The sequence below is a fragment of the Haliotis asinina genome, chromosome 15, assembly GCF_037392515.1.
Source record: "Haliotis asinina isolate JCU_RB_2024 chromosome 15, JCU_Hal_asi_v2, whole genome shotgun sequence".
Classification (NCBI taxonomy): Eukaryota; Metazoa; Mollusca; class Gastropoda; order Lepetellida; family Haliotidae; genus Haliotis; species Haliotis asinina.
Window position 1 is genome coordinate 22,791,983 of NC_090294.1, and position 22,111 is coordinate 22,814,093.

Genomic DNA, 22,111 nt, shown 5'->3' on the forward strand with positions numbered 1-22,111 from the left:
GTCGTGTCAGTGTACTCACCTGGTAGAATTAAGTGAACTGTACAGGATATGTTATTGTCACATGGAATGCTTTATGGAACGCTCATAACAGCTGAATAATTTATTGATTTTCAGTATTTGAAAGAAACATGAGTGGGGAAAATATATCAACTTGGAAATGGCGGGCATGACTTTCATTGCGGACATTTATAATTTTCACTGCTCGGGGTGTCATCAGTTCAGTTCAAGATATGCCTTGAACAACTAGGTTTCAGATGCATTCGCACTCCTTCATCAAATCATCACATGAATGAAAAACTAGGAAGCAGATAGCCGTATAGGTACAGGTTAAATAACAATAGCGAAAGGATGAAAAGGTGGGCACTTAAATTGACAAGGGGAACCGGGCGTTAATTGCTGCTGATTGGTATCGGCAATCTATTGGCAATAAACAAACAGAAGTCATTAAGCAACCCAGGCGTCAACATTCCCGTTAGTTCATCAGGCAAGTCCCACGCGCCAGGCGGGTATGTTCCCTGGTCATGGGTGATTGATGATTGGGATCTCGTAATGTTTATGGCCTCTTGTTGCTTCCTTTGACGGTTGTTGATGGACCGGCTTCCTTCAAAATGGCGTGATCTTGGTTTCTTGTTGATGTGTTCGGAAATGGTGGATTTCCGAGAGAGTTTGTTGACAAATGTCTGATGCTCTAAAATATGGCGTTGAGGGACCCGGAGGGTTCAAAATGTATGTGTAGCCACAAGGGATCTGGTATACACATTTTTGGGGTTGGGGCCAGAGCTGCTGGTTGTTCTGCCATTATCGCGAAGGAGGGTCTTGAGGTCCTTGATAATATTGTCGCTGGAGAAGGCGACATCTATGTTGGCTTTCTTTTCACGAGGCGGGAAATTTGACAGGGCCTTGATAGGGAATGGTGATTCTGACAGTGATCGGAGGGGCAGGTTTGGGTGTTGACTTGGAAGTCTTGAAATTAATCACTAATCATTCAAGACTTGGTCTTCTATTTAACGTATTCTCGAGGGTCTGCGAGACAGACTATAATGAGTGAGTTTAGTTTTTCGCCAGATCTCCAGACAATCTGGTGATGAGCAATTTGAGTATCGTTCTACCCGACAGAGATATAGTTACATGTGTCAACAAAGTCAGCGAGCCTGACCCCCGATCCCGTTAGTCACCTCTTGCGGCAACCGTGGGTTACTGAAGATCGGTTCTAACCTATCTTCACGGGTTAAAGGATATACTAATTCCAGAATTGTAATTCAAACGAAAGTGACTTAAAATTAATTATTCTGTATGTCCTGTCTTTGTTTCTGTTAAACGTTCATTTGAAAGTGACACATACTCAGCGCAACTATTCAAAGGTCTCCTGTGACATATGGGAATGTAAAACTAATTTGTATAAATATTCAAGGCCTGATCACTGAAACTGGATGCATTGTCATTGATTAATGTCAACAGTTTCAGCAAAGAAAAGGGATACAGGCAATATAGGTCGCCAGTGGCTGAAACACTTCAGCATCTTTCAGCATCACGTGCATATGAATCGCAGTAACACCCAGGATGCATGTAACGAGTATCTGGTGTTGTGGTCTAAGGACGACCTGGGCGTCGAGCACCTTCAACTGATCAATCCAGTGGCTTCACACCGCAGCTACAGCATCAGAGTCACACTCTTAGTGACGTTAACATGTGCTGCCATGCACTGACGTTGACTGTTGTCAGTTGGAAGCACAGGCCGATCCAGACAGGGGTGCAGTGGTGCCCGTCCCCTCTTTTGTCCTGTTAAATGACGGTTGAAACTAGGGGGATTTTGAACTATTCTGTACAGTTTGACCGGGTATCCTCTGAAGTCCAGGCACCTTGGCTGCTGTGCTGTCACCCTCGGCAGTACGATCACGCAACTCTAGTACCCGGATGCACCGATCTTGGGCTGCAGTGGTAACTCGAGGTCTGCTTGTACGGGGACAGTCATTTGTTGTGCCTGTTTGGTTGCAACGAACTGCAAGCCATGATATATTTCTCAGACTAACATTCAGACGCCTGGCAACAGAAAACTGGTAATCTCCAGCATGCATTCTTCCAATAGCGATGTTCCGTGTTGCAGAGTCACTTCACGCGACGTTGTGATTTCACTTTGAAGCTCCTTGAAAACGAATATCAGTTTCTGAAAGTAATCTGGACTTCTATTACCAGACCCTTGTTGCTCTTTGTTGCACAATTTCAACTGGAAGGTGATTTCTGTTGCGTTCTGTTGTCAACATTTTCAGGAACAAATCGATTTTTTACTTGTATAACTGCGTAAAATCATGTTACCAACACTTGTGTTACATATTTTGACGATTGTTTGAACACAATAGGTAATTAATAGATTTTTAAAAATACAAATTGCTTATGCGTTTCATTTTTGGGATAGCACACCAATCACTGCATGATTACCAGAGTCTGTGCCACACAGCAGTAATCGCTGAATGCTTTCCGCTGGCGGAGGAGTGATGTGATGTAAGTGTTGGCTCGTACCGCCGAAGACCTAGGTTCGATTCTGAACATGGGTGCAATGTGTGAGGGGAACAAATACTCCTTTCACCTATAGTTTACATATTGCAAGAAGCACAAGACCAGTCTCCCAGTATCAACAGTGTAAACCAAACTTATCAAGTTATATGCATAGGCCTAATGATCTTAATATATATGTGGTTTGGATATCAAATATATTAGAAGAGCATGGAAGCTATTTATGCCAGTTAAGTCACTGTATTTGAGACAATTATTTTTCAGATATATTTGCATTTAAGGAGGTTAACTGTGATTGTCATTGAACTCTGCTGTCTGGGTCGATTCTCGTAACATAATATCGATAATTGATATTGTCTGGTCACCTGTCGAATATTTACAGACAATATATGCAGCTTTGTTGTAAACATTTTAATACAATGTTCATGACTTCATTTCAACAAATGTAGTCGTATTCACCATCAACCCAAATTAGCAAGTTTGGTAAAGAAATGACTTCTATGTAATTTTAAACAGGACTTGACAAGAACCATAGCTCAGCGCAAAGTTAAAACGAACAGTATTCACCCTTAACTAACGCATTTGCGCTGGACAAAATAAAAGTAATTAACGTCAGCTGAGAAAAGTATATTTTGTGTATTTAACAGTTAATTGCAATATAGTAATAGGCCACAATGCTATTATTTCACTAGTGGGTGTTTTTGTATTGTTTGTGTATTACCCCCCTTTGAAGAAATTCGTCTGCTAGCCATTGTGACGCTGAAGGATCATGGTTTGAATTTTCCGGTTGCTTTACTTCGAAGTTCATCTTACCAATTAGTGTGTTTTGTGTTAATCAGTATAATTATAGATAGGAAATGTGACAAATATTTGATTAGCTCATTAAGTTACTCCAGCTGTACACAACCGAAAATGGCGCCAACGTTAGGCTGATATGCTTTTTCTAAAACTTATTAAGCAGCTCTAGATTGTTTCCCTGAGAACAACATCTACTGTTTTACGAGTATTATTTCGTAGAGCTGAACATACATACTCGAAAAAAAATCAGTTTGTAACACAGTAAGGAATGAGACCGTTGATGCTTTTGTCGTTTCACTTGCAGAGATCTGAAAAACAATGGATCCCAATAAACCATTGGCAGACACATTCCGTCGTATGAGCGTGACGCTTGATCAGAATAGTCAGGTTCTCTTGTCAAGTTTACAGACGATGAAAGATTTAACAGGAGATCCAACCTCAGGTTTTCACGAGATCGTTAAAGCAGAAAAGGTATTTCAATATCAGAGCAATGGTGTTTGGCTTTTGCATTGAAAGACGTATTCAGACGATTTCACCAATGTAGTGTAGACAATACCATACATACACATGGTAATGATTTGATATGATGTAAACTTTGGTATGTATATAGTAAAATGTTAAAATATCACATTATACAAATAATTTTCATCTTACTTGTCCATTGCTCTTAACACAGTGAAAAAGTTCTGATGAACAAGCATTAGACATAATCTTTCTGAACTGTAAATCGTTGGCATTTCTCTTGTGTGCCTACTGTAATGATTAATAAGCATGCTAAAATTTGTAAACATATATTTATGTTGTGATGACTCCAGTATCATATTCCTACTTACTTTGAAAAATATTAATATGCCTACTTCAGGTAACAGTTGAGGTGAAATGTGCATTTCTGAAGATAGTTGACATTGACACAATTACCCAACAATTTGAAGCTGAGATATTTCTCCAGGCAAAATGGGAAGAACCAGCCTTTTCAAAACATCAAGGCAAAGGAAATGTATGTATTACATTATAGGAGTAACATATATACCAGACATACCTGGAGTATTAGTTTCTTGTCTTCAGATAAAGAAAAAAACCTGTAGAAAATGATGATTACAATCAAAGTATTCCAAAGTGTGCTACCAGGCACATTTTGAAAAAAATAATTTTCTGCACTCAGCAGAATTCCAGCTACATGGCGGTTGGCAGATCGATGCTCATGTTGTTGATCACTGGATTGTCTTACAGATTATTCATGTCATATAGCAGGGATATTGCTGAGTGCAGCATAAAACTAAACTCACTCACTCACTATATGGCGGTTGTAATTAATTGAGTTTGGAGCAACAGTCCAGTGATCAACAGTATGAGCACTGATCCATGCATTTGTGATATGATGACATGTCAGTTTGTCAACCAAGTCAGTGAACTTCACAATCCCTTTAGTAGCCTCTTACACCAAGCATGGGTTGCTGACAACCAATTTTAAATCACATCTTTATGGTTCTTTTGTGTCAGTGTCCAGTTTCAAATAAATATCTCGCCATTTATTTTAGTTACAAATTAATGTTCCACATGGCATTAGGTTAGTGGAAACAGGGATAATCTACAACATCTATATATAGTCTCCCTAGGGGAAAAGACAACTACAAGTAAATGATTTATACTTTGAAACTCATTGTTATTTTCAGAAACTTCCGAAGTTTGACCCAAAGATTCACTGGGATCCTAAGTTGATAATTCTAAACTGTGAAGATATGACTCTCGATCGCAAGACATTCTCCGTCAGACATGATAAGAACTACAAACATCCAATTGTTCTACAGCTGTGGAGATTTAAAGGAACATTTCGAGAGAATATGGAATTAGAACACTTTCCTTTTGATGTGCAGGTAGTGTATAGACAGGAATCAGCTATGATATATAGAAGTGTCTTTCCACAGAGTATAATATAAATGTATGATATATGTAAACTTTAAGTTAATATGTTGTTATTTGGCAGTATGAAAACTTTCTCATTAAATTCTGCTTCTTTTCCCACTTTGTTTTAGAACTGTACACCTGAAATTTTTAAGCACATTGTTCCTCATCACATAATCACATAAAACAATATTTGGTCGGGTGGATTTTAAAGGAAATGTAAATTTACCTCTCCTTAAACTGCTACCACTAGTCTTAAGTCCAGGCATTTCTGGAAGAATAAAGGGCTGTCATTAAAAGATTCATTCTTTTTCCAATTTGGGATATTTAGAGGGGGAGGACAGTCCACCAAGAAAGTATATACAAATAGAACTGCTAAGTGGTTATGCATGAATTGTCATCTGACATAAGCAAATATTAGTACAATGCATCTTTGATTCATTAAAGTTTAATTTTCTTGGCTTATTCTCCAAGTATCATATTTGTTTGGTGCATCAGATGTAAAATGTGACTACAATTCAGACATTGTACCTCAAAATGCTTACTATTTCAAGACTGAACCATCATCATGGGTAAATGTTAGTTTATAAAATGTATTAAAGTTGTTACATTCTACATGTACTTGGTATCAGTTTGCAATGAATTGCCTTTTTTTACGTATAACAAAATGTGCTTTTTGAATTTTGGAAGAATGACTTTCCATAAACTCTTTAAAGGATTTGACAATTCAAGTTGGCACAGAGCGACCAATCTCCAAAATTGAACTGATTGAGGACCAACACATGCTGAGTACTGTCAACACACATACATTCCTTGATGCTCAGGAGTGGAATATCTACCACCATGTAGAATCATTCCGTGACAAGACCACCATGGAGTATGCAAGTTTGTCTTCCCATCCAATCCTTCATGTTCAGTGTAGGGTCAAGCGTAAGGTTGGCTTCTACATTTGGAACATAATTGTCATCATGGTAAGTATAATTGCAAGATTTGTTGTTATTCTGTATGTTGTAGTAAGTATTCCAGTACTGAGTGAGTGAGTGAATAAGTGAGTGTGTGTGAGTGTGAGTGTGTGTGAGCATGAATGTGTGAGTGAGTGCGTGCATGCTCGAGTGATTTCGTGCGTGCGTGCGTGCGTGTGTGCGTGCGTGCATATGTGTGTGTGTGCGCGTGTGTGTGTGTGTGTGCGTGTATGCATATGTGTGTGATTGCTATATACTACTTTTAACACTTATTTTCAAGCTATCTCATGTGTGTGATATAAATATTAGATAAAAAACAGAAGTGATGTAGGTCTTAGGTGTTTTCCGTTTTAAAGTAACTGTGATAAAAAAACCTAGAATGTAAGAAGGGCAGCCTAGATTCAAACCTGCGATCTTAAGTTTCTCGCGTGGCCAAGTGAGAAACTATAATCAGCAAATTGTGACATCTAGGCTATCCACGCTGCCTTTAAATATAATCCATGTGTCATGGATTATCTGATGTAGAGTGGAAATACAATTCAGTGATAAATAAGATTCTCACTTGCCTTGGATTTAGAAATGAATTCTTAAATTTTAGTAGTCTGTAAAAAGTATCCTTGGCTTCTACTTAAACTACTGCTTGGCCTCTGAATACATATCATTCTGATAGTAACAAACAAACCTATTATAAACTGAAAAGGAGAACTGGAGAAATTTAGACTTGCTATATTTAGGGCTTTTGCACTGTGGTTCAGGGACTGAGAGACGGACTAGCTAGTACTAAATGGGAAAAATGGTATTCCACATGGAACTGTCACCAACCCTTCCCTCATCTGATACTTGCAGACGTATGTTCATTTCAAACCCTGTTTATGGATGAAAAAATTCATTAATAAAGAGTTTATGTATTCATATTATTTTCATGTTCATTTGAGATGCAGTAAAGAAATAAAGTATAAGCAAAAGTTTACAGAATTTTAAACATTTTGGAATGAATCAAAGTATGTAGAAGAAAGAAACTGAAAAAATAATTTAATTGGGGAAACATGAAACAATCCTTCATAATTAATTTGTAAGGCAACATAAGTTTTAGATAAAAGAAGCTGTGAGAATGGGTTGCAGATGTTGGCTGTGTATTTTCCCAAGGCAAACGTTATATTTCTTTTGGGTAGAATGATATATAACTAACTGCATTGATTAGGTGTAACATGTCATATTTGGGATTACTTTTTCTTAGTGAAGTGCAGATTCTAGTTCTTCTTTTGGTTGAGTCCTATCTGGGACTCAGAGACAGGCACCTAATCGCCAGCACACAAAGTCAGCCGCCTAACTTGCTCAGTCACCACGACTTCCACAAAAATGAAAGTCGGACAACTGGTAGTGTAGACTGTGTTCTTTGTGTATCCTTTTGATAAGTGTAAATTGGCGTGGCTCCCAGGGCTGGAAGTCGTGGTAGCTGAGCAGGTTAGGCGTCTGACTTTGTGTGCTGGCGATTAGGTGCCTGATTCTGAGGTTGTGGGTTTGAATCCTGAATGGATAAGTACTAGAATCTGTACTTAACTAAGAAAGTGTACTCCCAAATATGACATATGTTACGTTTGACCACTTTCTTAATAGCATTGTATAATCGTGCATTAATCATGCATCCATTTCAACTGTCCATAAACAACGCTGATATTCTGTTACCGTACTGGAGGCAATTCACTATATTGCCTACTTCCAGATTCTGATAGTCTCGCTGACTTTCACAGTGGTCTCCATTGAACCCAACAATGGTGACCGTATTAGCATCTGCATCACACTGTTCCTAACAGCTGTAGCCTTCAAGCTAGTGGTCAAACAAAGCTTACCAACAATATCTTATTTGACCTACTTGGTAAGTAACTCAGTTTGAAACTTATTTATCTAGATTTGCAGCTGAATTTTAAGTTTAGAAATGATCCATTGACTTTCATGTCTAATTTCAAACTCTGCCATTTTTTTTAGCACAAAGGAAATATGTATATCTTGACACTGTGGTTTATACATATTATTTAGTAATGTAGATTAATGGTTAATTGACATATTACCCATGAAGGAAGGTGACCAATGGAGCGATATTGTGTCAGAATTGACGGTCATCAATATAGAGCCCCATGAAATCTGAAGTACTGTAAACAGGAATCAATACCAGTAAGTGCTTAATGGTGCCTTATATAATATCAGGAAAATACATCCAGAAATAATTTACTTGAGGCATGGAATATATGTTATGTTTGGCGTTGCGTATTCATTCCTTGAAGAATTTTGAATCCTGATCTAGTCATCCCCTGGTAGATGACTTTGTATGTATGTCAAATGTTTCATTATTTCAGGACATATATATCCTGTCACTATTGATATTCCTGTCTATCCAATCTGCTGAGAATGCCTGCATGTGTGCCCTTGGAAGGGTTTTGCCTATCAAAGTACTGCGCACCTGGGATCGATGGAGCGAATCATCTCTTGCCATACTTCTTTTCCTGTTCCATATCCTTTTTGGGATTTACATTCAACACACAGTGAGTTGCTTCAGTATTTTAAGTTCGTGTATTTCAAGGAATTGATATGTTGTTTTGTTGTTTCTGGTTTGATTCAGTAGAAGTTTATTACATTCTTTTTTAACAATAATTAGTTTTCAGTAATTAAACACCATCTAATGTAACCAATAATGTAATATCAGTTATTATATTTTGATATCAAGTGGTGTCAAGTGTGAATTGGAATTTTCAAGAACAGCTCTAGACTTATTATCGAGAGAGGGAATTTGACATTACTTATTCAAAGAATAATTGTAATATTACACTATCGCACAATATAAATTAATGTGTAAACTTTCATGGCATTATGTCATACCAATCTATGTATCTATAATGCACCATATACTACAATGCAGATAGATGACAAAGTCAATCTTAAGGTCTAACAAAATTGATTAATGCATTTTCTCAGTCTGTGAATGAGTTAAATAAACTGTATTTCAGGTTTGTATAACTAGTGAATAAAAGTTTATATGTTACTTTAACAAAAGCCATGTTAGAAAATTTGGAAAAGATGTAAATGCACAAATGTGGCTGAAGTATTTTATAAAAGTGAAGTACTATCAATTATATTTTAAGGCAGCATGGTTAACTTGATCAGTGATTTTCTCAAGGTGCTGCTACAGCCTAGTGTCAGTCTGACATAGTGATGATATGTGCACCTTGTTCAAAAGAGTGTACAGGCATCCATTCATTTTTAAGTGTGTTTTTGGGACCCATGAATGTCTGGGGTAGATCGGGTAGTCAGACTCGCTGACTTGGTTGACACGTCATCGGTTCCTGATTGCTCAGGTCGATGCTCAGGTCGATTGTCTGGTCCCGACTCGATTATTTACAGACCGCCGCCATATAGCTGGACTATTGCTGAGTGTGGTTTAAAACTAAACTCTCTCACTCACTCACTTAAGTGTTTCTGGTACCTCTGAAAATCAGTGAAAATGATGCTATTGATTTGGTGTAATGTTTAGTGATATCTGTGTGATGTGTAGTTGCTGAGTTCTCACTTGCAGGCTCTGAAAAGAAGAAGAATCATGAAAGACAAAGACAAACTGTATGAGGTACAAATTTCATAACTCTTACAATTTTAAAAATACTTGTTCTTTTCACAGAATTTCAAATCACATTGAGTCAAACATAAAATGTAATTGTTACAAAATTTCAAACTGATTTTTTAGAAACATCTATTGACTGTTGCAGAAGAAGAAACAGTACTGTGAGAAATATGGCAGAATGATGACAAATGCAGGATTCTCACATGAAGAGAGAGAGATGAGACAACCATGAAACCAGTGGACACTTATATATTCTTACTGCAGCATGCATGAACTAAATCTGTAGCAGGAGAATCAAAGTGAACAATTGTACATGTTGGCATATTTGGTATGAAAACAAAGCATATGACAAGTACATATACACATCTTGGAGAAGTTTTGGAAATGCTATTATAATAAGGACTTGTTAACATACTTTACTTTATTCTACTCAAAGTTTGCTAAGGGTCACTCATTTTGAAGGCAACTTTTCAGATAGTTTCCATCTGTTGCAGTCAACAAAGATCTGTTTCATATAGACATGTTTTATGAACATAACTCTGTCATCATGATCCACCACATGCCAACATACAAAATGTGACACAAAATGAATTTGATAATTTGTCAAGTGTTCCCCTCCAACAAATTCATTGTTAAGAAAAACAACTCTCATGTAAGAGCACAGCCGAATTCATGTAAAGTTGCCAGAAGGATGTGTTAGCATGAGGAGGCGCTTGTTTGACATGTGTTCCATATGGTGCAGGTCCTTGTACACAGGCACCTCAGGACATAAGGACAATGGAGTGTAGTAGTGAACACAAACCTCATGTCTTTCATTATGACCTCCAATTTCACCAGCATCAGTTTCATGAATACATCCAGAATGTCATTCGTGTTATACACACCAAAAAGATTTGACATGTTCACAGTTTCAAGGGTGCTGGTGTATCTGCTTTATTCTTCAGTTATCGTGTGAGGTATATAAATGCATTTAGTTGTTGCAATCCTCAGAAATATTGTTGTGCATCAATTCACGATACATCCAAATGCATGATTTCAAGCACCTCAGGTGGGATGTGTCTGTGTCATCATGCCTCTGTATGTTCATCATGAAACTGAGGTCCTACACAGATTACCCACTGTACTGTGATATTTCCATTAGCCCAATCCAAACATGCCCATGATTTGGATAATAATACTTCAGCCATCAATACTTGATCCTTAGCAAAATTTGAGGCATATAATTATTTACTTCATGTGATCAACTTTTATATCATGCGTTAACGTTTTTGTGTGAGTTTCTTTGTCCAATATCAAAGTATATGTATGTGATTCCCACATTCCAAACATGTGGCATGCATGTTGAAGGGCCATGTAGCACACTGACCGTCAACTGCTTGCACCAGGTAACAAGGAAGTAGGTATCATGCCTGTTGAAGGATCCTTAAAACACAACGATGTCTTTTCCACAAAATAGCTGCGCCAATCAGCACACCTAACTTAAAAAATATATCCTAGATTGTTATATAAAAATGCATGTTTTTCCACATATTGAAGTTTTGTTTGTGGTGCCAAGTAGTGTATACATGAATCACTAATATGGCCAATGATGTGATTTTATTACATGAACATTCATTGTTTGTAATGTTGTTATTGTTCATTTGGGTACATGATGCATGAATCAGTTCTTCAGTGTTAAAGCATTATGAAAATATCATGATCTACTTATTGTAAATATACATACAATGTTACAAGAAGTTAGAGAAATGTTATCATCATTGGAGACAATAAGAAATTTATCCAGGAACTTATAATTGATGCTGGCGACAAAAGGTTATTTGTAAAATGATACATTTATTAGCTATTTGATGTTGTGAATTTCTTTCGATTTATGTAATATGTACTTATGACCATAAATTTAATCAAACAAATAACTTTGTCACAATATGTTATTTTCTTTTATTACTTGCCCGTTGAAGATACTGCAGTGTAATATTTTTATGGCAATATTGCATTAGTGTCATACCACTTGACGTATGACATCAACATGGTTCAAAGTTGTGATGTCACAATGCTAATGCCGATGTCACAAATTTCCTAGTCCTTGCTTGACTCGTGGAAAGCTGAGAGTGATCACACTGTAGGGAATTTCGTGGCAGTTTCTGTCAATTTATGTTGGCGAGTAATAAACAGAATACTAAACTCGCTTCCATGAAATATCACTTTTGTTAAACTCATTAGAGATTTAGTATCAAACTCGCTTTCGCTCATTTGATACCAAATCATTAACTCATTTAATAAAAATGGTATTACACAGAAGGTCGTTTAGTACCCTCCATTTATATAATTTTGAGTAAGAAATTTACCACTGGGATACAATATTGGATAAAAGATTGGGCAGTCTTGAACACACAAATTCTATATGAATTACAAAAAAGCATTTTTCTGTGATTTATTTCCTAATACTGGCCCCTGGGAAGGCATTGCTAAATACCTCAGCTGTAAAGTATCTTTAAAAAGTACCATGTTGTAATTTACATATCAGTATTTTACAGTGAGTGAATCCTGGATCCCCTGGGTCTTATGCTTGTCTTAAGTTTGTTATTTTATCATGAGAAACTGAATTTGGATTAGTCCTGCACTGAACAGTATTGATGTTTCATCATCAGTATTTTACCTTTAATGTCAGAAGAATGGCAGTAATTGTTCGTTGTTTCTTCCTATTATAAAGTGACATCTGTCGATAATTGAGTCTGGACCAAACCGTGACCAGACACAAATTTCAAACTGAGTTTGACAATTTGAACCAGCTGAAAATTTAACTTAACGCAAACTGTCTTCTAATTTTGTGTGTAATATCAATTTCAGTACGTTATGGGAAATGTATTTTCTCAAATTTGAGTAAAAACTCTAACTGAAGTCCACACTCAGACTAAAGTTTGTTTCGAGAAATTGTGGCCAGGAGTTACCATGCAACAACCTAAAGTCAGTAAACCTAAGCACCAAATCCTGTTAGTCATCTGTTGTAAGAACATAGGTTGAGTTTCAGGTCCTCTTCATGATTATAAACATATTTTTAAAAAACATCATAGCTAAAATACAGAATAACCCACAGGCAACTCACAATTACATATTGTCTGTACATAATAAATAATGCTGCATGTCACTTATGCTTGTTGTACTAGGGAGAATTTAAGTGTAGGAATATTTATTGGAATAGATGTGACATTTCAGTGTAAATGTTAACAGTGTTGTCAAACAAGTGATGAGAGGATATCTACACTGGACAAATATAGTTAGGGATATATGTAAAGTTTGAAACATTAAGAGTGATTTATTTAATTATTGATACACAGATAAGATATCAATCATAAAAATACCTATATCCCTAACTTATTTTGTGCAGTATATAATTCATTATAGTTCAAATATAATTCACTTAATTGTCTAAGAGGAGACTGTTTTGAGTGTTCAAAGAAATACATAATCCACAAACATTTCAGTATGAAAATATATTTATTCAAATTACAAAGAAAATTATGCTTCATTCAAGTTATATTCCTAAACAGGTTCAGTTTCACAAAACCAATGAACACTGACAGTAATGGTACAAAAAATTGATGCATCAGTAAATCTTATCACTTTACAAGACAATTTTATGGGATAAAAAGACGAAAGAGAAAAAAATCACATCACTTTAATAAGTCCATTTACTGAGCCAATTGTTAGCCTTTCTTGGGAAATAAAGTTCTCAAGATTTTTTGAAAGAACATTAGGCTACTATGCATTTTTCATGATGAAATATACGTGTGAAACTATTGCACAATGTCCAGCTTATGACATGTTGTTGAACATTTACAACAATAAATAACAAATATATGCATCTGACTTATGAATATATATATGTCTCATGTCATTGTTATCCACACACACACATGCATCATAATAAAGTGCCAATTCATAGCTTAAAGTTAGTTATAAAATCTAAATGTTAGACAATTAAATGTTTGGGTAAAATAATCACATTCATTTGACACAATCACATAATTCCAGCATACATATATTACAGTCTGGTATGTATGACTAGTATTGACACCAATATTATGAGCAATTTTTCTTCTTCTGACTAATGCATCTAAATACCTCATCATATACAGAATATAGTATTGATAATTATACTTGTTAATATGAGAAAGACTGTTTCAGGACTGCCACATCATATGAATGTAGAGTTAAACAAAAACATTTGATATGTGAGATTACGATATTATGAACCGGCACATAGATCTGTGCATCCAAGTATTTTAACAGGTTTTGAGAACACATGTTGCTTTCATGCTAAAACATTTTTTGCATTGTCCATGTTTTGGTCTATGTTGGAACAAAACATTAGCCATCTTCACATCTTATTTAGAGATCTGTACCTGAAATGTCATGTTAAAATATGCTGTAGATGGTATTTCAAGTCAGTTTCATGACAAGAAGAGCAATCAATTAAAAAAAGATAAAGAAATAAAAACATGCTAAAATTGATTTTAACGATGGATTCAGAGCTTGATTTAGTGCTTTGTTACTTGCACTGGTGCAACACAATATTGCAAAATGCAACCTAGTTATTAGTTTAAACTGCACTAGGTCCAAGTAAATTTCTGAATAAATTCAGCATATTTCTTTCATTACATTTTGCAATAAATGAAGTGCAGTTAGGCTTTCATCTTAGGTTGCATCTGGTGGAAGGAGGTGAAAATCTCTTAAATCAAGCCCTGATGATAAAGTAACATTTACATCCAATCACAACAAAAACATCTAAAGCTACAACCTAAGAAAATACAAAAATAAGGCAAATCAGAGTCACAAAATATTTTACAAATAAGAGCTTTTAATTCAAGGGATGCTTACAGAAAGAAAACTGAAGCTTTTAATAATGACAGCATTGTCAACAATCTAAGAAAATGTAATCAAATGAAACTACCAATATTCTGTAGATATACTGCTGAATGTTCCCACTTAGATTCTGAATACAGATATAATGTTTTATGAATTTTGATTTTCAACAGTCTTTGAACAATTACGCAACAACCAGAACCCATACGCTGATACATTCAATCCCTGGCAGACATATTGGAATTTGAATCAGAACATCTTGATCCGTCGCACCAAATCTCTTCTCCATTGGTCCAGTCAGTCAGGGAATATTTTGACAAATGATGCTAATATGAGATGCAGTTTATTATACGAGTCTATTTGATCCATTATGAGCTTAATCAAATTAACATCATTTTCAATCTGGCTTCACTGGTGGTCATGTTTAAAATTGGATCGTGATTTAGTTACTGTAAATCATGAAATTAATGCCTCACAGATTCAATGGGAGTGCGAGGGTCTAGTCTAAAATGCAGTCTAAGTAAACTTAGTCTCAGTGTATTTCGCTACACTCCAACACTGCGTCTAACAAAACCTAGTAGAAGGTTGCGTCAGGTAACCCTTGAGCGACCAATGACCGTCCAGTCAAACGCGAGACGGCTAAATAGATTTAACCAACAAGAGAACGGGTACTATTTAGGGATCGGAGGGACTTTCAAAATATTCAGGTCACTGACACAGATCTCTCCACAAACAAAAATCTGGATATAACACAATTATTTGACCTGCAGTACAAACGTTTTGGGGTTTCTGTTGACATGGTTACTATTAGCTAATATTTCCGCAAGATGACATCCTTGAATGTGATTTGGTAAGCTGTGTTCTGATTGTTCTTTCTCAAAGGTTACCTGACGTTACCTCCCATAAGGTTTTGTTAGACTGGTAGTGGAGTGTAATGAAAAGTACTGAGGATAAGTTTACTTAGACTGGTCTAAAACGTGTCATGACATTAATGCGAGCTCAATAATCTGCGTTGATAAAATGTGACACTCCGAATCTTTGATGTTTAATTTCTTTCTACACTTGTTATTTACCAAATAACGTGAATAAAGCTTCTTATGCAATGAATGGAAACAAGCTGACGGCGTTTTGGTTTCACCATGGTGGAGCACGATATTTTGCTACTACTTGTCCTATGACAACATTTATAAGCGGAAAAGAACTTGAAAAACTTGAGCAAACATCGCAAACTGATCCTGCCTGACATGCTTGAGTGACTTTAAACAATGACCAGTGATTGTAATCATCGATAATTGTATGCATATATGTATATACATAATGATGAATCCTATGCTGTAGACAATAAAGATGGCCAGAGATTTGGGTTTATGAAGTTCTCAATAGTAGGTATGGTCAGACTGAAACGTGTCATTATATAATAATGCAAGATGAGTACAGATGCATTTTTCGCATTAATGAACTAATTAGTTTCATGACTTACAGTATAAAACCATGTGCTATACTGGGTATACTCATATGACAACTGAAAATGCAACATTTGTTCCTCACTGGTTTCTACAGTCAAAGAAATACACATGCACATAAAGTTGTGACCTCAAGTCTAATGTTGCACTCTGGCAGTAGCAACTAAGGATATGTGATCCATGGCTAGGTGACTTGAGGTTATTGAATTAAATAGAAACACTTTAATGAGTGTACAAGATATTTCTATGGCCAAACATAGGCGTTATCCTAACAAGGGGTGGTGGTGAGAGTAATTGTCGTCCCTGAGTCTCTTGTCAAATTTAAATACTGTTCAAAGCAGGCCACTACTCATATCAAATCATGGCTCTCTAGTTTCAAACAATAACAAGAATGTAAGGATTTTATGTTCTTCAAACAAGTATTTATCCTCTCATAAGCTGATAAGTATTTCATTACACATTTCTCAACAACCTTCATATAAAGAAGAATAATGTATCATACAATACAACCTGCATGACATAAATTATCACAGACATCACAATGCTCATGAGCATTAAACAAGCAATAGTTCGCTCTGGGGTAGTCTAGTGGTTACAGCATTTGTTTGTCGAGCATTGGTTTGGATTCCTCTCATGGGTACAATGTGTGAAGCCAATTTCTAGAGTCTTCTTACATGATATTGCTGGAATATTAGTAAAAGCTGCATAACACGCACCTAACTCTTCAGTTCATGTTTTAAATAGTACAGTCATTAAAAAGAAGGATAAAAGTGTGCTTAATTAACTGGTGCAATACATTAGACAAAATCAGGAAAGCAACAAATGCTTTTCAGTATAGAAATTACATGAATCACTGCTTATAAGAGCAGGTGCTTGGAGTTTAATGACAGCTGTGAATTAATGAACTTTCAGAAATATTGCAGCAATGACATCGGGGATGCAAACAACAGGCATAGTATATTATACAGTTTTATGCCATACTCAACTACCCTTGATGAAACCCCATCCGCTAATTTTATCACCAGTGTTTCAATCATCAACTGTGGAGCTGATGTTTTATCTTGTCCAGCACTTTAGCAGGCAACTGCTTGACAAATGTCTTTGCATCAGGGTCACTTTTCCTCATACCATACACAATAGTGAGGAGAAATACAGGTTTGATTTTTCTTTGAAAGCATTTTTCCACCATATCTGCTGTTTCCCTTGACCGCATGAGCTTTGTGAACCTATCTGAATTTTCCTTGATATAGCTTTCAAAAGCAGGGGATGACATATTAAGATAACCATTCTCCTCAACAGCATGAGGCAAAACATGAAAGAATGTCCTTGCTGAATCTATCAGTGCAATATATGAAGTATCTGAACGAAAAGACAGAGGAGTGTAAAGAGACGATAATGATGTTCCCTCGGACGTATATCTCAGGTGATGTTGCCGAGGATGGGTCATTGGAAAGGTTCTTGTTCCACTCTCATAGGAACCCAGAAAATTGGACCCCGAGGCTATACTCTGTTTGGACCCAGCCCCTAATTGGTGGTGGGTTGGTAATTTTGATTCTTCACATTTGGCACCAAGATTAGGAAGTGATTCAAAGGCTCGGTTTTCTATAGAGGGTTCTGGTTCCATGTCCTTGCCTGTTTCATGCTGATCATGTCTAGACATACTTGACAAAAAACTGCCTGATTCATGACCTGGCATAGCATCATCCAATTTAGAAGTATCACCATTTATTGCAGGTTCCTGATTCTCTGGACTCAAAGTATTTTTGTGAGGCACATCCTCATCTTGTAATATGGTTGGTGTGCTGCCATTGCTGGTGAGGTTCCTGAGAGATGAGTGGCCCTGAGTTTGGTAGGTCCCTATGGTTGGAGAGGCCGTCGGTGTCAGGTCATAAGGGTCTGTGCTTGCTGCTCGTGAGTGTAGGTCAGTGGTCTGTGTGAACTGGGTGTGTATGCTTATCTCAGGGTATCGAATACCACTGTTAGTTGGGCTTGGAGACCTACTGTCATCTGAAACAAATATATGGATTTGTTGTAGCATGTAGCGACAGGGCAGCAATGTAATAAAACGTAAAGCAAAAGTAGGAATTAAAACATTCTTCAAATGTAGTGAACTAGATGAAGTGCTAGATGTAAATGTTAAGTTGTCAACCTGACAGCCTTCCAGAAAGCAGTTTTGGAAATAAGGCTGTCACAATATCCTGACTGTCAATGTTAATCTGAACATGATAACAAAATATGATCTCAATACAAACAATAACAATTACAAAAGAGAACAGAGGTGTGCCAATCTACAAGATGAACATCGATTACTGCATATCTCAAAGACATTTAGACTTACACATCTAAAAACGTTCTTACTACATCTTGAGTGAGTGAGTGAGTGAGTGTAGTTTTATGCCACACTCAGCAATAGTCTTCCAGCTATGTGGCGGCGGTCTGTAAATAATCGAGTCTGGACCAGACAATCCAGTGATCAACTGCACGAGCATCAATCTGCACAACTGGGAACTGATGACATGTGCCAACCAAGTCAGTGAGTCTGACCACCCGATGCCGTTAGCTGCCTCTTACGACAAGCATAGTCGCCTTTTATGGCAAACATGGGTTGCTGAAGGCCTATTCTACCCTGGATCTTCACGGTTCACTTATTAAGGTAACTAAGATCCATCAATTAACTAAGTCCCATGGCCTCACAAGTAAGAAGAAACAGTAACTGTCCGTAAATGAAACAAACTTTTTCATACAAACATCCAAGATAACTTTGATCTCAAAGGGGAACAAGACATACATAAGATATGCTAGCATTTATAAAGTTACATATGAATATGGAACAATGAATTATATTCACTCCACCTCAATGGCACAATGATTGATATAGATAAAGATGAAGACTAATGAGAAGCTGCATTATGAATGCTGGAAGTTTCTCTTACATGAACATAGTCACCATTCACTGAATCAAGTATTTCAAAATGCATAGTAGAATTGTGAGATAACTTTGCAGATAATTCAGGTGTCAACTATAGATGACTCAAAAGTTCTTGTTCTGTAATCTGTACCTGTCTCAAGGTCAACAATGTATCGCAAATCTAGGAACTTGAGTACAATCTCAAGAGCAATGTCCTTTGTGAATGGTACAGAACGTTCAACCATCACTGGCTCTGAAACAAATAATAAAGGATCTTTATCAAAACAATGACATTTCCTACAAGATTGAGTTATGCAGCTTTCAGCAATATCATGGTTGAAGATGCTAGATGCTATCAATATATCCATTTTAGAAATCTGACTCAGGTATCAGGTATAAGAAAACTCTTTAACAAATATAGAGTAAATACAACTCACTCACTCACTGACTACGAAAACCCACTCACTCTACCAAAACCAACTCACTCATTCACTGACTACGAAAACCCACTCACTCTACCAAACCCACTCACTCTCTACCAAAACCCACTCACTCTACCAAAACTCACTCACTCTCTATCAAAACCCACTCACTCTACCAAACCCACTCATTCTACCAAACCCACTCACTCTACCAAACCCACTCACTCTCTACCAAAACCTACTCAATCTACCAAACCCACTCACTCTCTACCAAACCCACTAACTCTCAACCAAAACCCACTTACTCTACCAAACCCACTCACTCTCTACCAAAACCCACTCACTCTACCAAAACTCACTCACTCTACCAAACCCACTCACTCTCTATCAAAACCCACTCACTCTACCAAACCCACTCATTCTACCAAACCCACTCACTCTACCAAACCCACTCACTCTCTACCAAAACCTACTCAATCTACCAAACCCACTCACTCTCTACCAAACCCACTAACTCTCAACCAAAACCCACTCACTCTACCAAACCCACTCACTTACGACCAAAATCCACTCACTCTACCAAACCCATTCACTCTCTACCAAAACCCACTCATTCTACCAAACCCACTCACTCTCTACCAAAACCCACTCAATCACGACCAAAACCCACTCATTCACTAACCCATCCATTGACTACTGAAACCAGTCACTCACTGACCAACAAACCCACTTACTAATGAACCCACCCACACATTCAAACCAGCCCAATCTTTAAGAACACAACTCACTGACTAATCATGGGGTAAAGGATGAAAAAGTGTGTGAGTGAGCTCAAAGCGTTATTCTGCACTCCTGGCTGAAAGGAAAATTGACATACCAACTCTATAGAAGAGATCTCTGTTCCTGAAGATCCACCGAATGAGCTCCTTCCCAGAAAAACATTTCCTGAATCGCTGCAGATCTCTCTGGATCTTCTGCAGTATGACTGCAGGTGCTGGTTTCTCTATCTCATGGGGAAACATTCCTCTTTCTCCCAGGGAGTACTGGTGGATGGAAAGACTCAGATAAGCATAAACCATTAAAAACAATAAATATGACGATTTACAAAGTGCCTTTTTCCACACACTTGTGCATGATCAACGCTCTATCACATTACTCGGGATAAGCCAAGCTGGGAGGTGCTAGAAGGTTAACAGTCATTTGACTTATCCCACCAGGTACCCATTCACAGTTGGGTGATGTATGAACAAACTCACTTGCCTACAGTGAGACAACATGTGTTGCCCCTCATCCCCTCCCCTTTCCTGCTATGGGGACCCGTGAAGGTCTCAGGGTAGAATAGGCCTTCAGCAACCCATGCTTGCCATAAAAGGTGACTATGCTTGTCGTAAGAGGCGACTAACGGGATCGGGTGGTCAGACTAGCTGACATGGTTGACACATGTCATCGGTTCCCAATTGCGCAGATCGATGCTCATGTTGTTGATCACTGGATTGTCTGGTCCAGACTCGATTATTTACAGACCGTCGCCATATAGCTGGAATATTGCTAAGTGCGACGTAAAACTAAACTCACTCACTCACTCCTGCTATGGGCCTGACTGACTGAATAAATGGGTGGGTTTGCTCTTATAAAACGTAGCAACACTTAAGTCATACAGTAGCCACATGTGTGGAATCAAACCCAGTCATGATCCAACACATTAACCACTTGGCTACCCACCATCCATAATGGGAAGCAAACAACTTACATCGGTGAGTTTACTGTAGAGAGCCAGGAGCTGATGTATGGACAGCGAGTGCAGTAGCAGCTTGAAGATTAGCTCATCCTAAAACAAGATGAAACACTATTAGTGAGTCTCTTCCATCTTATTCCAAGTTCATATCATTTTCAGTTGTTGGGACTGATAATGTGATAACTTCCAAGGTCAAATCAAGGCCAAAATATTAAACACAGCAAAGAACAGAACTGTAAATTGAACCTCAATAGTATCTTCTGATGTGTCAAATTTCATTAAAGGAAACAGCTGAGGTTATGATCTTCAAACATTTTCCCAAAGCATACTCTTACACATGAACAATAATGATTCCTTAATCTTCAAAGTACTTCTGGACATTAAACATTGGCCAATCATAACTTTATAAAATCCATCATATTTTGATAAGCCGGCATCTGTCCTGGAAAATTCTTCAACATAAGTAAGCTAATTATATTTTAATATGTAGATATCCGTTTATCATTTCAGCTGGAATATTCCACGAGTGGGGAAAGTAACGGACAAACAGTCATGTATTACATGATCAGATAATGTTCTACTCACTGCTTGGGACAACAGCAGATTTCTTGTGATACCTTTTCCAAAGTTGTTCATAAATTTCAACAAGTGCTGAAAATAAGATTTAACAATCTTAAACTGAAATATTCTCACGTACATGAACAACATTCTTCAGTTGGGTGTGCGAAGGACGAATTCTTATTCAGCAGCAATAGCACGAGTAATTGGAACCCACTCTACCCTAGAATACATGAGTGAGTGAGTGAGTTTAGTTTAACGCCACATTCAGCAATATTGCAGATATATGGCGGCGGTCTGTAATTAATCAAGTCTGGACCAGACAATCCAGTGATCAACATCATGAGCATTGATACGAGCAGTTGGGAACCGATGACAT

At 37.3% G+C, this 22,111-nt stretch overlaps 2 protein-coding genes across 2 annotated transcripts in view; one reads left to right on the forward strand and one right to left on the reverse strand.

Moving 5' to 3' along the window:
- The first annotated feature begins 3,627 nt into the window (after positions 1 to 3,627).
- LOC137266406 (neuronal acetylcholine receptor subunit alpha-3-like) lies at positions 3,628 to 10,015 on the forward strand. Its single transcript, XM_067801900.1, has 8 exons — positions 3,628 to 3,780; positions 4,172 to 4,306; positions 4,983 to 5,183; positions 5,928 to 6,182; positions 7,897 to 8,049; positions 8,528 to 8,713; positions 9,742 to 9,789; positions 9,929 to 10,015. Exons 1-8 carry the CDS (start codon positions 3,628 to 3,630, stop codon positions 10,013 to 10,015), a joined length of 1,218 nt encoding a protein of 405 aa, XP_067658001.1.
- A 3,858-nt stretch (positions 10,016 to 13,873) lies between these two features.
- LOC137265370 (uncharacterized) overlaps positions 13,874 to 22,111 on the reverse strand; it is a 48,988-nt gene continuing 40,750 nt past the window's right edge. Inside the window, exons 26-30 of the mRNA XM_067800759.1 lie at positions 21,760 to 21,825; positions 21,190 to 21,267; positions 20,317 to 20,482; positions 19,169 to 19,270; positions 13,874 to 18,116 (exon numbers count right to left, since the gene is read on the reverse strand). Of these exons, the coding sequence (XP_067656860.1) occupies positions 17,146 to 18,116; positions 19,169 to 19,270; positions 20,317 to 20,482; positions 21,190 to 21,267; positions 21,760 to 21,825 (1,383 nt within the window). The 3' untranslated portion in view covers positions 13,874 to 17,145. The remainder of the gene's footprint in view (positions 18,117 to 19,168; positions 19,271 to 20,316; positions 20,483 to 21,189; positions 21,268 to 21,759; positions 21,826 to 22,111) is intronic.

Excerpts from the sequence above, each read along its gene's own strand:
- LOC137266406 (XM_067801900.1), top strand. The coding sequence starts at position 3,628 with ATGGATCCCAATAAACCATTGGCAGACACATTCCGTCGTATGAGCGTG. Across the intron at positions 4,307-4,982 it reads AACATCAAGGCAAAGGAAAT|AAACTTCCGAAGTTTGACCC; the intron begins GTATGTATTACA and ends TGTTATTTTCAG. Across the intron at positions 8,714-9,741 it reads GGATTTACATTCAACACACA|GCTCTGAAAAGAAGAAGAAT; the intron begins GTGAGTTGCTTC and ends TCTCACTTGCAG.